This window comes from Brachionichthys hirsutus, unplaced genomic scaffold (assembly GCF_040956055.1).
Source record: "Brachionichthys hirsutus isolate HB-005 unplaced genomic scaffold, CSIRO-AGI_Bhir_v1 contig_886, whole genome shotgun sequence".
NCBI lineage: Eukaryota > Metazoa > Chordata > Actinopteri > Lophiiformes > Brachionichthyidae > Brachionichthys > Brachionichthys hirsutus.
The window spans coordinates 107,628-123,734 of NW_027180363.1; the positions used below are offsets into that span (position 1 = coordinate 107,628).

General features: G+C 42.3%; 1 protein-coding gene across 1 annotated transcript; it reads left to right on the forward strand.

Annotated features, from left to right (window-relative positions):
- The first annotated feature begins 13,286 nt into the window (after positions 1-13,286).
- On the forward strand, positions 13,287-14,801 carry LOC137914091 (muscarinic acetylcholine receptor M2-like). Its single transcript, XM_068757710.1, has one exon. The coding sequence runs from the start codon at positions 13,296-13,298 to the stop codon at positions 14,799-14,801; it is 1,506 nt and encodes a 501-aa protein (XP_068613811.1). The 5' UTR covers positions 13,287-13,295.
- The last annotated feature ends 1,306 nt before the right edge of the window (positions 14,802-16,107 follow it).

A 16,107-nucleotide genomic window follows, 5' to 3' on the forward strand; every position in this document is an offset into this window, starting at 1 on the left:
TTGCTTCAGGAGCTCTTTGGCAATGTCTGTGTCTTGGATGATTTTGATGCCGGGGGAAATGTTTTTGGGCATCATCCGATGCAGGCGGGGCGGGGCTGCTGAGGCAGCGCAGAATTAATCGAATGGGATCAACATTGCCCATTTTGGTCATTGCTCAGACTTTACTTTGATTTGGCCATTATGGAAAAATCAGTGTTTCTACAATCATTACTCTGCAGTCCCATTTATCTCAGCCAATCAGAGGACTAATAGAAAGGAGTTTCTTTCTGAACAATATTCCTGGTGGGACGTAAACATATTGGCAAATACACTTGACTTGTTTGGGCACAAACTGGAATATAACTCTTGAAGTTTTTACTTGACCCAGGTTTAGAACATAGACTATATAACACAGGATAAATAGCTGGTACTCCTGTCAACAGGCATATGTGCTGTTTTAATCAATCTCTCCTTTTAAACAATAATATTAACTATAATTGTGACCCGGCTCCTCGGTAGGTGTAATCAATCGTTAGACAGCATATGATGATCAGACAGAATGATAGCAGAACGTCGATACAAATGCTTTACAACAAATCAATGCCTTTAAGTACATCTGTGGAAAGAAATGTACTTAACATGAAGGAAATAAGTAAAAAAAGTTGTACTCTATTTAAATGTACGGAGTTGCTATGACGACATAATTCCCCTTCAGGTATTATCTATCCGTCTATCTCAAATGAAATATGTTTAGCGTTTTTGTGGCTGATCTGTTGGAACTGGAAGCAGAATGAATGCGTCAGCACTCAGGAACCTGAATACTTAATAGTGCGAATGTGCAGGTAAAATGTTATACAGTACTAACATACAGTATAGAGATACACTGAATTATACATGTATGAGTTCCAGGTTACTCTGTGCTACTTCCACCCACGCTTCATTATGAGGTTTGATATAATGCACAGTCAGCTTTTTTAGAATCATTTCCTGCTGTCTCAAAGAATTTTAATAGTTTCAACAAATTAATTTCCCCGCAAACTTTATTCCAAACCATCAGCATAATCATCAAATACCACTACTGCTACAGTAATTTGCCTCAATACTTAGCAAGTCATAAAATATGCACTTCTGAACTTCTGGCAATTACATCTATAGTGAGAAAAGCCATCCTCTGATGAGGGCAGCTTGCAGAGGAGAACGCTTTGAGGACCTCGCTGTTAAATGTGCGCAAGTCTAGCCTCTGGCTGCTCACTACAGGGTCTGCAGCTCAACACGCTCAAAGCGCTCAAAGCTGCTGCTGCTTTTAGGGCGACGGGGTTATCCATAATGGTCCTTTCATCACAGTCGTCTGCAAGCAAAGAGGTTCCCCGGTTCTCGCAGATTGTGTGCGTTTGTTCATTTCATTTTCACAAAGGCGTCTTGTGCATGAAAGCGTTTTCCGAAATGCGCATAAGCATGCAAGTTTACAAAACCCTCCCTCGTGCCTTCAGAGCATCTCCGCACGTACAACAAGAGGATGACAACCTCCAGCCGCCGATGCAAGCTGCTAATCTGGAGCTATAATGTCAAATTTGCAAAGCCACTCCTACTCAGCCTCAGCATAAAGGCAAGCGCAGCTAAGCGCAGCATGTCAATGCCAATCCCTCCAGTCCGACTGTGGCCATCCAGCTGGACCGACGCCTGACAGTGCTGCCGCCCGCTTCCTACTATTGGAAACACACGGCGCTAAGGACTAGGTTTATCAAACCCACTGTGCCAGGCAGCTATGACAGCATGAGGCCTGCAGATTAAAACCGCTCAGCGCTGTGTCATCACCAGAAGAAACACACAGCACTCTGTAACAATAGATTTTTGACAAAAGTCACAGCTCTGGTTCGCTGCCAGACGGAATTATCCCTTCCCTTCGCATTTATTGCCTCTCTAAAAAAAATAAAAAATAAGACCCGCAAAACAACATTCGCTCCCAACACTGACGGCTCATCCGAATTTGCTCCCAGCTGCTTGATGTCACTGTCCTTGTTGTGACAATGAGACTCCCAATGACAAACTCAAACAGAATCAAGGCTGAATAATAATCAATCTGGGTGCTGGCGCTGCATGTAAAGCCCAAGCCAATTCCTCAGCCGTTGTTTTTCTTTGCTTTAAAATGCGTCAGGTGAACATCTCTAAACGCATCATTCCAGCAGCACGGTATTACTTTCCTAAGCCGGGAGGCAGCAGAAGAAATGAAGTCGTTACGCAACAGAACCGCAGCTCCGCTCCTCGGCTTCTACGGGCCCTCCTGCTCTTAGGGGAGTAAACAGATCGATAGGCCCACTGGAGAGATGGTTTCTCGCCTCCTCCACACCGAAAGTCTCCACAAAGGCCTTTTTTCAGCCACAGCCTAATGAAGCTAATGGGGAGCAATGCTCTCAGAGAAGCGCTGATCAGGCCAACGACCTCAAATGTAATGTCGTAATCTGATTAAGAGGTAGATGCATCTGAGCAAGAGACAGGCTAGATGGAGCAGGCTAATATAGATGGGTTCCAGTTATGTGGCAGCTCAGAGCACACACATGTTTGATGGGTGCTATAATTTCATCTGTCAGATGATTGTGGTCCTTAAAAAAAATGAAGAAAGTTAAAATCCGGCTTCTAATATTGTCAGGCAACTGTCTGCAGCTGTTTCTAAGAAGATATTAAAAGATCTGCATGCATGAAAAATGAGAAAAAATATATTTCCATTTCCCTCATCATGAAGTGTTTGCACTGTACCGGTAATTAACCAACATGGGTCCAACTTATTCACCCACCGTGACCCATTAGCAAATAAAACTGATTGATTAGATATCATTTTCAGTATTCCCACACGGCTGCTGTGTCTCCCTTCAAACAAAAGAGGCTGTCCACTGCTGATCGGCTGATCTGAGTGATGTTAAATGAGGGGGTCGGTCTGGTCTATAGAGAATTTCACCAGCTCCCCTTGCCCTCACTCTTGCGTCACAAAGTATTACACTTGTTGTAGTAAAAACTGTGAAGTAGGAAAAGAGCTAGCAGTACTTGTAGTTCAAGTTGTTTCACTAGAAGAAGCATTAATAGTAACTGTGAATGTGTATGTGTTTTTTTTTAAGAAATCAAGGTGTGTCATGTTTGATTCAAAATTTCCTGTTGATTTTTTTTCTCCTGGATTTTTAATCAAAGTCTTCCAAGGCAAGCATCCAATGAGGTTTGACATACGGTATTTGGAATTGTATTTCTTCATACGAAAGCCCCGACCTATAATGGGCTGTTTCATTTTTCAAGAAGATTGCACCTCATCTGACTTCTCTAAAATTCAAAAGGACGAAATAATACACACCCGCTGTTAAAACCATCACGTGATCTGGGCAACTGAAAATCAATCATTTCCTCTGGGATGTTTCCTGCTGTGGCGGCTAACCCCCCCTCCCCCCCGGGTTGCCTTGCTGCGAGACGTGATTGCCACTCTAGGTGTATGTTTGTGCGCTGACTACACTTCATTTAGCACAGCTCCACAGGAGAGCCAGGGGGGGGGACTCGCACAGAGACTCGAGGAGAGAACAGACAAACAAATCAAAAGCAAACACAACATAGGAGGCTTTTTTTTAAAGGACTTTTGATCCCCCATTATGCACCAGAACTGAAAAGTGTTCGTTGGTTGACTCCCCTCCTGCTGCGGGAGGCGTACGAAAATGACGAGCGCGGGTTGGGTTGCAGGGAGAATAAAGCAAACCGGCTTTCAGTCGTGGCGGCTTAAAACAGATGAACTGGATATTGACCGTAATCTTTTCTGTTTGCGCTTCTCATTCAACAACTTACTATCTTGAAGAAAGTTCAACATAGACTTCACCAAGAAAAGAATTCACTTTGCTATAACCTAAACCACAAGTGAGATCCTGGACTCGAGCTTCCGAACCACCTCGCTGTGACTCCAGTGCAGCTTATAAACGTCATTTACACAGAATCAAATGAACGTCTGCAAACATAATCCGGGCGGTGATTACACTTCCTTAATGAAACGCATTTGCCGTAATAAATTAGTCGAATGTAAAATGTCATTTCTAGGAGGCCGAACTGAATTTTTGATGAACAAAAAGGATTTATGTCCATTTATGTCTGTCCATCTTCAGCATGTAAATGAAGCTCAATATGTGTGTATGACGGTCTCAAATCCTGCAGTCTCTATTTGTACGAGCCCCCCCTCCCCCCAACATCTTACAGCTGCATGCACTCAGTTGTTGGATGATCTAATTAGATGATATAAGCTACCTCCAGAGAGCACAGAGACGGCACACAATGTAAGATTGACTCGGAAGTCAAGTCATTTCATTCTGTAAAGGGGAATATCAGATTACAGACAGCAAATACAGGTATAAAAGTGAGAATGAATACAGACAACTAACCAAGTTTGCTTTTTATTCCTCTTCTAATATATTTGATTGGAAGTCGTCATTTAACATTTGGGGAAACAGGTTTAGTCATTTCCTGGGAGAGAGCTCGAAAAGATCAAAAGTCGGTAACAGTTAGTGAGAAAGTGAATCAATACATTTTCCCAATAGTCAAACTATTATTGAGCCCAACTTTGTCAGATTGTCTTTGCTAAATGACGACTTAGGAACAGTCACAGGGCATTTTATGGAAGTGGAACGCTGTATGTCTAGAGATTCCCTTTGCTATTTCAATATTGGCTTTGCAGCAATTTTCTTTTTTTTGTTGCTAATTAGCAAACAAAATAAATGATAAATGACTACGGGTAAGTCCAACATTTTTGCTGATAGAATCTATGTAATGCATGGCTTTCTATCATTATTGTTTTGTTCATTTAGATAACCATATGAATAAGAGTAACTGCATTTCTGATCTGTATCTTATATACCTTATTTGACAGTTTCGTTTTAGCTATGATTCTCCACCAGTGGATTGTTCACGTCTATGAATTCCTTCTCTGAAACTCGGTTTACGTTGGTCTGTGCATTTTGGAGCTCAATCAGCAAATCTCAGCGTACACAAATAGACGCAATGTTCAAGGTTGACATTTCGGTTGAATGGATTCAAAATGGCTTTAGAAAGTGTGAAGGTTACAGTCTATAAATAGGCGAGAAAAGCCCTCAACCCTTCAGGAGGGTGTGGAGAAATGGAGATAATAGAAATCCTAAATTCATGAAGTACTGCCGAAGCATTGACGGGGGGGGGGGTTAAGGGGGTAGGTGTGTGTGTGTGATGACTGTTCCTGTGAATCAAATTACAACAAAGAGGATTAAAGTCAGATGCTTTTTTCTGCAAATTACGGACGGTGGCAAATTCTGAGCAGATATGTGGGAAAGATTTATTGGAATGAAACTACATTTGTCACTGTCAAATTTGCATAGGCACTCTAACATGCACTCAGTAGCTGTGCTCAGTGTCTGTCGAAGCCAAGCTTGAAGAGGCCCCACTTTGGATTTGTTTTAGGTCAGATTTGCCCCATTAGGCTGAGTAAAGGGAAAAAGTTTGATCCTGTTTGTTAGCCAGATTCTCTTTCAGCATCACACCATTCAACATTTATTATTAATGCAGATGCTTCTAGTCTCAATTTGCAACCATCCCTTGTTTTACACAAGGCTTCACCTTAATTGCTTAATAAAAAAGTTTTCCATTGCAGTGTTTAAAAAAACAATGCTGGCTAGAAAAGGTTTATTTGAATTATTCATCGGGCAAACTTTCAATTCAGTTTCGAGGAAATCCCCCCCCCCCCCCCACACACACTCTACTATGGTGTGAATGGTTGAACATCTTTGCTGATGTATTTCAAAGCCTCATTTGATTTTATGTATGCATGGCCATTGGCTGTTTACTTGTCTGTTTACTTGCAACTTAATGGTTGATACCTGTTGGTGATTACAGGAATTTTTTTTTTTTTTTATCCATGTTTGTTGGCAAGCAATCGCTTCAATGTATCCGCACAGGCTTCATTAACTTTCCAATCAAGATAAGGAGGAGGAATTACACTCCGGGAACAGCACAATACTAACAAACACAGGGGCATTGGTAACACAGCTAAATGCTCCTTGCAATTCTGTTATCAGTTTGCACATGTGTAATATTCCTATTACATTTTAAAACCGTGTGCATGTGGCAAAATACCAAGCCTGGACTGAATAATGGAAAAATATAGCACTTTGAAGAAGCAATAAAATAAAGCCTCTAATTATTAACAATCTGCCTGTGACTTATGGAGCATGTCAAAATTCCCCAACGTGCATGCAAAACAGAAATTGAGGAGTGGTTGTCACTTGCTACGACTGCACTGCATGTGCGTGTGTGTAACATGAATGGTGGGAGTTAGACGGAGAGGAGACGGTAGATCTAAATTTGGCATCAGAGTGAATGAGCACCAGCATGACTGAAGCGCTGAGAAATCAGCCTATTCCAGATTTGCTGAATTCTCCCTACTTTGCCTGAATGCGGTTCCACAAAGTAGACATCTCATCAAGGATGAGTGACAAGCTCCGCTGGAGGAGCTTGATTAGCTGGGGGGGGGGGAGTGAAAGGTGTTATGTTAGCTAACTCAAGGTGAAAATAAAAAAAAACAGTTGAAATTGACCTTTGATATCATCCTTAATGCACCATAATCTTGATTGGAGCACGCCTGCCAACATATTAATTCAGTGAGAGCCGAAAGACGCAACTAATGCATTAAGTTGCTCCATTAACATAATTTGGGTGGATATTGGTATAATTTCTCAATTAGTATGAAACTGCTGGTGTGTGTGTGCGTGTCACCAGTGCATTACCGTGCATGTCTGAAGTTGTTATGAAGCAGTTTATTCCTGGTGCTTGACATGCGAACACACAAGATTTGTGTGTTTTATGTAATCTGCTGCTTTGCATAAATGAATTGATGTTATCAGAACTTGTTTTCTTTCATTGAAGAGCTGCGAGTCGGCGGCGCGGCGTTGCATTTCAACAAGCAGCACCAATCAGATTGGACTCATTTGATTGCAAAGTTTGCCAGTGAGGACGATGTCCGGGAGATTTAACTATAATTTTCAAGCAAGTTTAACCTGTTTGCTAAAATCCATGGTCCCATGCAACCTTCATGAAGCCTTATGCTAAAATGATAGTTGAGTTATTGCACTCTTATTTTATTTTATTTATGATGAACTCCTGTTTAATTACATAATATATTTTTTCCATTTATACTGCAGAGCACACTTTACTGTTTCCAGAACGAATTTATGACTGACACCGTTAAAGACCCTAATAAAATCCACTACACAGTTCCTGTTATCTTCGCCCGTTTTATTACGCCAGCTGCCAGTCATATATATATATATATATTGTCTATACCTTCTGAATAAACAGCTTAACACATACATGAATTGGTATTGTTTGTTTAAACATATTATATTTGAAGAGAGATTCTGAGCAGGCAGAAAACATGGTCGTAATCACATTGATCTAAGGAGGTCTATATATTTAGAGAAACACTGATGGGAAGCTGAGAGGTCACCTCAGGGGAGGCTCAAAGATAAGAGACAATTTCAATAAACTATGTTGCAGTCGAGGTTTGGCCAAACATTTTGGCAAATATATAATTACAGTATTAGATACTGTATTGCAAATTCCATTCTGTCAAAGCTTGTTTTATTGGTGAAACTGGGCCATGGATTGGCCTTTTCAGTGGATTTTAACTACAGGCGACAAAACAAAGTTTACCAATGCACCGAATCAGAAATGACAGCATGTGTTCTTAGGAAGATTTCCCCTTTGCATGCCGTAGTGTTGGCAGAATCGGTGTCAGATCTGCTAACGATTAATTAGTTGGAGGGATTTGATCGGCTCCAGGCAGAATGTTTTGATGAGCCACTGTAGTTCCAGAAAAAAAACGGGCAACGCCAATTAGCCTTGTCCTAACAGTGGAGAGTGTGTTTTGAGAACGCTAACCTCTGAAATATAAGACTGCCAGCCAGAACACAAGGGAATGAGATACTGAAAGCAAAGGGGAGGACAGAACAAGAAGGGCTAATTGCATAGATGTCACCTCCTGCATGCAAGCATTTTATTTTCTTCTTCAAGTTTCAAAGTTTCACAACAACAGTGGTGTTTGGATGAGATTGTGTGCCTCTCCTATATCCAGGACATGTTTCTATTAGATGGACGAAGATGATGCAAGAAGAACAACAAGCCTTGATTTCATGTGCGGCGACAAAACCAGTTTGTTTTACTGCTTGCTATCCAGAGTTTGAAGACCAAAAACAGAGACAAATCGATCAAGTCAATTAAACAAGAGCATGCCCTTTTTTAAAAATGCTTCACTTTTCGATCAGTGGATTCAAACTGTCTGTCACCCGGTTGGGTTCAGAAAACCAACCCTACGAACAATTTATTTCTCTTTTTAAACTTTGCAAACACCTTTTAAGTCAGCAGTCGGCCAGATACTGATGGTTATTTCAAAGCAGGGCAGCCTCTTGAGGCCTTTCAACTAAGTAGAGAGCAGATAGCGGAGATGGAGTACTTAATATACGACATGTATAATTGATGACAGCGGCTTTGATATGCAGTTTACTTTCAAATGGTTGAAGATTATTACTTTTTTTTTTCCATTTGGGGATAGCCAAAAAGAGGTCCCCAGCAAAAGCAGGATTTTATTTCTATTAAGATGCCATAAATAAATAACACTTTTATATTGTTCTCGTTATTTACAGTACAGAATTCTTGGACACAATCTAAAATGGGAATCTGTTTGTCTGAATTGCGACAATTTAGGCATCATTTCTGCCAAAAGGGTTTGGAGAATTGATGCTATAGTCTCTAGGCTTCTACTGTGCATCTGGACTTTATGGATGAGGGTTTACAGTGCATTCTCCCTTCAAGGCTTCACATCACCCTTGCTGAATGCTGTGCTGGGAAAAAGTGCGGTAAATATAGCAGCCTGTCCGAGGGCGATATTGGTCTGCATTTTATCACAAGCACTGTGTCACAGGAGAAAGACGGACTGTGTACGAAGGGTATGGGCAGAAAAATATGGAAACAATAAAGTAGAACAAATCCAACAGGCACATGCTTAATCTCTTTGCCTTTTGCCTGCCTTGCCTTTTCTTCCATTTTTGCTATCTGTCTCTATCTTAATGAGCACCACCGCTTTCTATTGAGGGACGGTGCCTGCGTGATACATCATGAGCAAATACATGGAGAGGAACGAGGACAGGACAGTGGCAGGGTGACAGTGATGCTGGCAAGAGCGATTGTGTGCACACTCACTCTATTCTTAATAAAATATGCAGGAAAAATCCCCAGTGTACATTTTGATCTCATTCCCCTCACTTGGCAGAAAGTGACATATGGCCACCTACAGGTTCCCCAGGGGAGCTCCGGTCAGTTGACTGTTTGCAGATGAGAGCTATTTCCGGCTTGTCAAAAGCTCCATTTATGTCTGCTGCTTCATGTCCACTTAATAAAAGCACTACCGGAGAGTTTGTGGCTTCAGGAGGCTTTGTCATGTCTGCCAAGGAGAGGCTTTTCGTGTAATTGCGTCCTCTCATGCATAATGCCTTTGTCTGACTCCTAATTAGAGGGCAGTGTCAATTTATTCCATAATCGGTTTGATATTCCATCAGTTAATCAGATGCTTATATTGGAGAGGTAGTATGCCATTGTTACCCCAGGAGTTGTACGTCAGGGGGGCTTCAACTAAGAAGACCCCTCAGAGTTGGAACTGATAAGGGCACTTTTGCGGGAGGCTGTGCAGTAACATCTAGTTGCATTCTACACTGTGCCTGCTTTGGAAGCGAGACATGTCCTCTGAGAAGAGGATGACATGGAGGACAGTGTGTCTTCTGCTGGTTGTATCTTATTGCCAACATTCTTCCAATGTAGATTAATTAAGAGTTGAATCGCTTTGGAAACTACACCCACCCCTCTTTCACATTGGAAAGGACTATATTCTCCATTTGATCTATTTTCTGTAACCGTTCACCCTGTGCAGGGTCGTGGGTTATCCCATTTGGCAGCGGGCTAGAGGCAGGATACATGCTGGATGGGTCTTAAATTCACAGCACTTAAACAAGTAACAAGGTTTGCCAATTGTGGAACATAAACATATTCATGATCCTTCTCATGTGGCACTCAATTTCACTAACATTTTGCATGTTAGGGGGTGCAACGCCACAAATAAACACTAAACTGCTTATTTACAATGAATTCAGCCAAAGTGCCAGAGTTATTTTCTTGCAAAACCGTGTTGCCAAATTGGTAGAGTGGCAGGGTGGAAATCCACGAGGTTACTTTTGCAGAATTTGTAATTAGTTGCATTTCTTTTCCGGTACTAGAGAGACCCAAAATTGCTAAGGTACGTGCTGCCTGCAGAGGGAGTATGTCAGATCTGCCTCATTAAATTCATTTTACTCAAATAAATAGCTGCAAGTTTCTTGAGAAATTCCTCTGATAATCCATAAAAATATTTTGCACTGAATTTTCTGGCATCTGTCAGGATCTATCCTGAACAGTATGACACCCCCGAGACGGTGGAAAGAGCTTGAGGATCTGAATGCTAATTTGTAATTAAACTATTAAACTATCAAGAGTCCAATTGTTCTGCAGCCAGTTTTCTTGACAACACAGATATGATGTGCTACTCTTGATGTTTATCAGGAGCCATTTCATTTCCTGGTAAATATTGTTTTCCGGATATGTGTATGCATTTGTGTATCTCAGCGATATGTCGGTGTTCCTGTCAGAATGACACACATCTGGGAAAATAATAATAATTCAAAACAAACTTGCTTATCGCCATTAGCTGGAATACCATTAGGAGGAATGCTGAATGTGTCTATGCCCCCCCCGTAGAGCCGCTTTGCTGCAACAAAGATGGCTTTTGCATTCCGGTCATGCTTCCCTGCAAACAGCTAGTAAATGAAGGCCCAACCCTGCACACTCCCATGGAGAGGGCCAGCAATGTAAGTGCATGTAATCACTGAAAGCAGGGGGCAGGTGCCCTGGGCTTTACCTTGGATCAGCGCTCAAAAATGAGGAATAGGAATCTTGACTCTAGGGAGGCAGCCGATTGCATCGGCTTAAGAGCAGCTGCCACATTCGGAGACAGAGCTTCATTTCCAAAGCTTGAAGCTGCATCCGCAGAAAGCTGGAACCTGTTGTCTGCCCCTGACAAAGCCATGGACCTGTATAAGTTATTTACTGCAGCGTCAAATACAAGGCAATGCAGGTGAAAAAATAATTGCTTCTTACTTCGGAAGATTTTAGTTTACTCAGCAGTCATCCTAAAGTCTTAGAGTATTTTTATATGTATTTTCTTTTTAAAGAATGCAAAAGACAGGGCGTAACAAAAAAGGGGTGAGGGGTGGCCGTTTCTGATTCCCAGAGCGCATAAGCAATTTTCAGCTCGACTGAGCCAGTTCCAGGAATATCTAAGATGGAACACAGAACAATAGTCATGCTCATTAATGCACATTCTCCCAAATGACTTGTCTCACTTCTTTCTTTTCCGAATGCACCATACAAAAATGGACAAATTCAGGATTGCACAATCAATTGACCAAACATCTCGGTCCAGAAGTATCCAGAAGGAGTAAATGAACCACAGAGCTTTAACAAAAGAATACTGCGTTTTACTGCGTTAAGTCGTGCGTTGAGCTAAATGAGGAAAACCTGAATATTCATCTCGCCCAGGATGAAATGCTCACATTCTGATTGGTCTCCGTCAGGAGCACGAGCATAATGCTGAGACTTCTCGATGATTGATAGCTTTGCCAGAAGTGCCCCCTGCTCCTCTCCCCAGGTGATGGCAGCCACACTCAAGCTTGCTGGGCTGGGATATGCCAGCGCTTCTATCATGTTGACAGCATGCATGCAGCAGAGAAGGCAATGTCTTATACTGCTATTAGCATCCTGAGCTTATCAATACACTTCTGAACAATCTAGTCCAAGTCAATAACATGTATTGCACTGTGGCTGTGATAACATGAAGGCAATCAACCACATGACTTAGCAATCTACTTCCCATGATGACTATTTGAAAGCCATGATCCCGATGATCTAAGCAGTTACAGCGAGGACTGTGAAATCGCAACGTGATGGCCGGACACAATGCGCAACTCCAGCCTTTGCTTGGAACCACAAATGACTTTCCCCAATGCTGACATACTCAAAATCTCTGGATGGATGCTTTAAAACTAAGCCTGTGCTTCCCTGGGACCCTTTCAGAAAATCACAGCTGTACAATTGAGCTGAAAAGGGATTTGTGCATCCTAAATTGAGCAAGTTGAGGTCACAGCTTCCGCCGTGTCGTGGCAGTTTGCAGGTGAGGGATAAGCTTTATGGCAGCTGGAGCTGGACAAAGAGCAGCAAGGGGGTGTTAACTGCCTCCACTGTGCTATGCCCATCCCTGTTGATCCACTTTACTTCTCTAATCCACTCGTCTCCAGTGAGCCACAAGTGTGTCCCATTTGTATTATTGGTGTTTTTGAATATAAATCGGTGGGTTTAAACATTTTATGGGGATTAGTTCAGATTAGCTCAATGCCTAATGCAATGATGAGGGATTTCTGGCTTGGCAGATAAGTGAGTATTCACTGGTTACTCAGTAACTGTGCTCTACTGGCTACTAGCTGCAGTAGTGTGTCCTTCATATGGAGGGATGAATCAGTTTCACATTGTTTTACCTCATCAGATGATCAGTAATATCTCTCTCTAAACCAGATTACCATCTGCTTTAATGCAAGTCAGAGTTTAGGTCATCAATGGAGATGACCATTTATTTATTTGCAAAACCTGGAGAAGAAGAAAAAGCAAGATGTATATCCTCAAAATTGTATGTTCTTTTAATATTTTATCGTTTTTTTTATTATGTACACCGAACCACGGTTGGATAAAGTTTGAAACACCTGAAACACCTCTAAGAACTGCGACTCAAGAGCAGAGCGGGCAAACCACATTACTTCTCATTTTACTGGCGTCTGAATTGAGCTGCGTGGAAATCAAAGCAGCGTCGATCACACGGGAAACTGTTTAAGGCTGAAAGCAAGAACCACCGAGGCACACAAGGATCAAAAGAATTTCATAGCGCTGTGTGAAAGGAATTTTCAAGTGCAAGTTGAGAAAATAAAATGTCACAGCCAATTCTGTCAATTTCTTGAAACCTTTAGTGAAATTACAGCATATAATAATGATTAGGAGATGAATACATTTTTGAAAAGCCTAATAAAACCGTGTTTTTCCCATGAACCCTGTTAGAAATCTGCAATTTGCACCTCATTGCAAATCTTCTCTTCCCTTTTCCAGGTTCCATCTGAGTAGGAGGCGGCAACAAAAGACCAAATGCCATGGATGTATTCAATTTCACCTACTGGAATGCCTCTGAAGGCAACGACACAGAAGCTGTGGACGAGAGCGAAAGCGCCTACAAGACTGTGGAGGTGGTGTTCATTGTGTTGGTGGCCGGTTCCCTCAGTCTAGTTACAGTTATTGGAAATATCCTGGTCATGCTATCCATCAAAGTTAATAGGAACCTACAGACGGTCAACAACTATTTCTTGTTCAGCCTTGCATGTGCTGACCTAATTATTGGACTATGCTCTATGAACTTGTACACAGTCTACATAGTAATCGGGTACTGGCCCCTGGGGCCCGTGGTGTGCGACCTGTGGCTAGCCTTGGACTATGTTGTCAGCAATGCATCTGTCATGAATCTTCTCATTATAAGCTTTGACAGATATTTCTGTGTTACCAAGCCTCTCAGCTACCCTGTCAAAAGGACCACCAAGATGGCGGGAATGATGATTGCTGCAGCCTGGGTCTTGTCTTTCATCCTCTGGGCACCAGCTATCCTCTTCTGGCAGTTCATTGTTGGTGGGCGGACAGTGCCTGAGAAGGAGTGCTACATCCAGTTCTTCTCCAATGCAGCAGTCACATTCGGCACTGCCATTGCCGCCTTTTACCTGCCCGTCATCATCATGATCCAACTCTACTGGCAGATCTCCAGAGCGAGCAAGTGCCGTGTGAAGAAGGAACACCGCAAGCCATCGGGAGTGAATCCAGAGACCCTGTCCCCCGGCCAGAGGACGAATAACATGCCAAAGCCTAACAATAACAATGTTTTAGCAGAGGACACAGGACTTTCCCGGGGCCAGAATGCTGATGAAGGAGCCAACCAGCATGATGGAAAGCTCCAAAATGGTAAGGGACCCTCCTCGACAACGGCCGAAGGTGAAGCCGAAGGCGATGAGGTGGCGAGGGAGAACTGCACTCCTGGGGAAGAGAAGGAAAGCTCCAATGATTCAACATCTGGCAGCGCGGCTGCATCCAATCAGAAGGATGACGAGGCGGCGTCGTCTGCCGTGAACTCAGGCGCAGAGACGAGCCAGCCAATCGCATATCAGCGAGCCAAAGCGGGGGGTTCCAAACTCACCTGCATCAAGATCAAGACTAAATCCCCCAAAGGTGACTGCTACACCCCGTCCAACGCCACGGTGGAGATCGTCCCAGCGAACGAGCGGCAGAATCACGTGGCACGGAAGATCGTGAAAATGACAAAGCAGCCTCCTAAGAAGAAGAAAGCGCCGCCATCAAGGGAGAAAAAAGTGACCCGCACCATAATGGCCATCCTGGTCGCTTTTGTAGCCACCTGGACGCCTTATAATGTCATGGTACTTATTAACACCTTCTGCTCCAGCTGCATCCCCAACACCATGTGGACTATTGGCTACTGGCTGTGCTACATCAACAGCACCATCAACCCAGCCTGCTACGCGCTGTGTAACATTACATTCAAAAAGACATTCAAACATCTTCTCCTCTGCCAGTATAAAAATATTAGGTCAGCCAGATAAACACAGACCACTGAAAGTGTTGAAGTGTAAGTTCTCCTGTGTGTCAGTGCCATTTGTGTGTGCGTGCGTGTGCGTGTCAGTAATTTAAGGCCCGTGGGAGAACGCTAAAAAGACTGAAAGAGTATATTTAAAATGACTTTATCTGATTTTATCTTCTTTTTTAATTGCTCTCTCAATAACCAGTTGTAGCACTTTACACAAGTTCAACTGATGCCGGTTGCGTTCGCAGAAGCAGCACAGATAGAGGAGGGTTTTGAGAAATTCAGATTCATTCCGTGCAGTCAGCTCAAAAAAAAAAAGAAGAACAGAGTTTATAAAGCAGAGAGGACTTGAGAGTGACACTGAGCTGATCAGAAATGACAAAAAAAAAAAGAAGATGAGGAGGCGAGGAAGATCTGCACTGGTACAGAAAAACGGGAGAAAACTTCAAAATGGGGAAAATAGGGCTCTCTGAATTTACAAACCTCAGAAGTTTGAAATTCACTGAAGATAACCTGTAGATAACTGTACATATCAGTGCATCCTCAATATTTATGTGCGTGCGTGAGTGTATGAGTGTTTGTGTGTGTGTGTGTGTGTGTGCTCACTCAGAGTATGCGTGTGCCGTCTGCTGGCCTTCCTTCTGTCATTCTCATCACGGTACTTCCAACCAGCAACATGTAGAATGCAGTGCGGCATCTTGTATAGATTATGTCCATCAGAGGCCATTTAATCCACCATTGGGGATGAGTTTCTATTAAAATGTTAAATGTCAATTGTAATTTAGCCATGTAATTTAATGCAGTCGTTCCCAATTATTTTAAGTTTAAAGGTCCGGGTCAGCCATTTACATTAAGGTGCAGGTGAGTAATAACACAGCTTAGTTTGCTATATTATTATGCGTTTTATGTTTATGAGCTGCATTTTATCCTCCTGGCTAACAAATAAAAAAATATAACGTTGAAATACTTTATAGGGAATATACGTGAGAAAATATGGCATTAAATGAAATGTGCCTCCAACATTTGGACACACATTATAGCAGTAAGCAAAGCATATAGTCTAGAAGCATGCGAAATATATCTCCTTTGTTTCATTAACATTAAAACCAAACCCAAGAAGTCTTTTTTTTTATGTGTGGGATGATTTGTAATTGGTCTTAAAACCTGATGACCAGGGTGACCAAATCACTGCTGCTGCTGAAGGAATAGTTCATCATGTGAACCCTGCAGAATCCATAACGTGCCGTTTCCACATTCTGAACTTTCATTAAAGGAAAAAGGCACTAAATTCAACCTGCCACGTGTCTATTTTAGACAATAGCCAA

What these genes read in the sequence shown, in the direction of transcription:
- LOC137914091 (XM_068757710.1), top strand. Translation starts at nt 13,296, where the DNA reads ATGGATGTATTCAATTTCACCTACTGGAATGCCTCTGAAGGCAACGAC.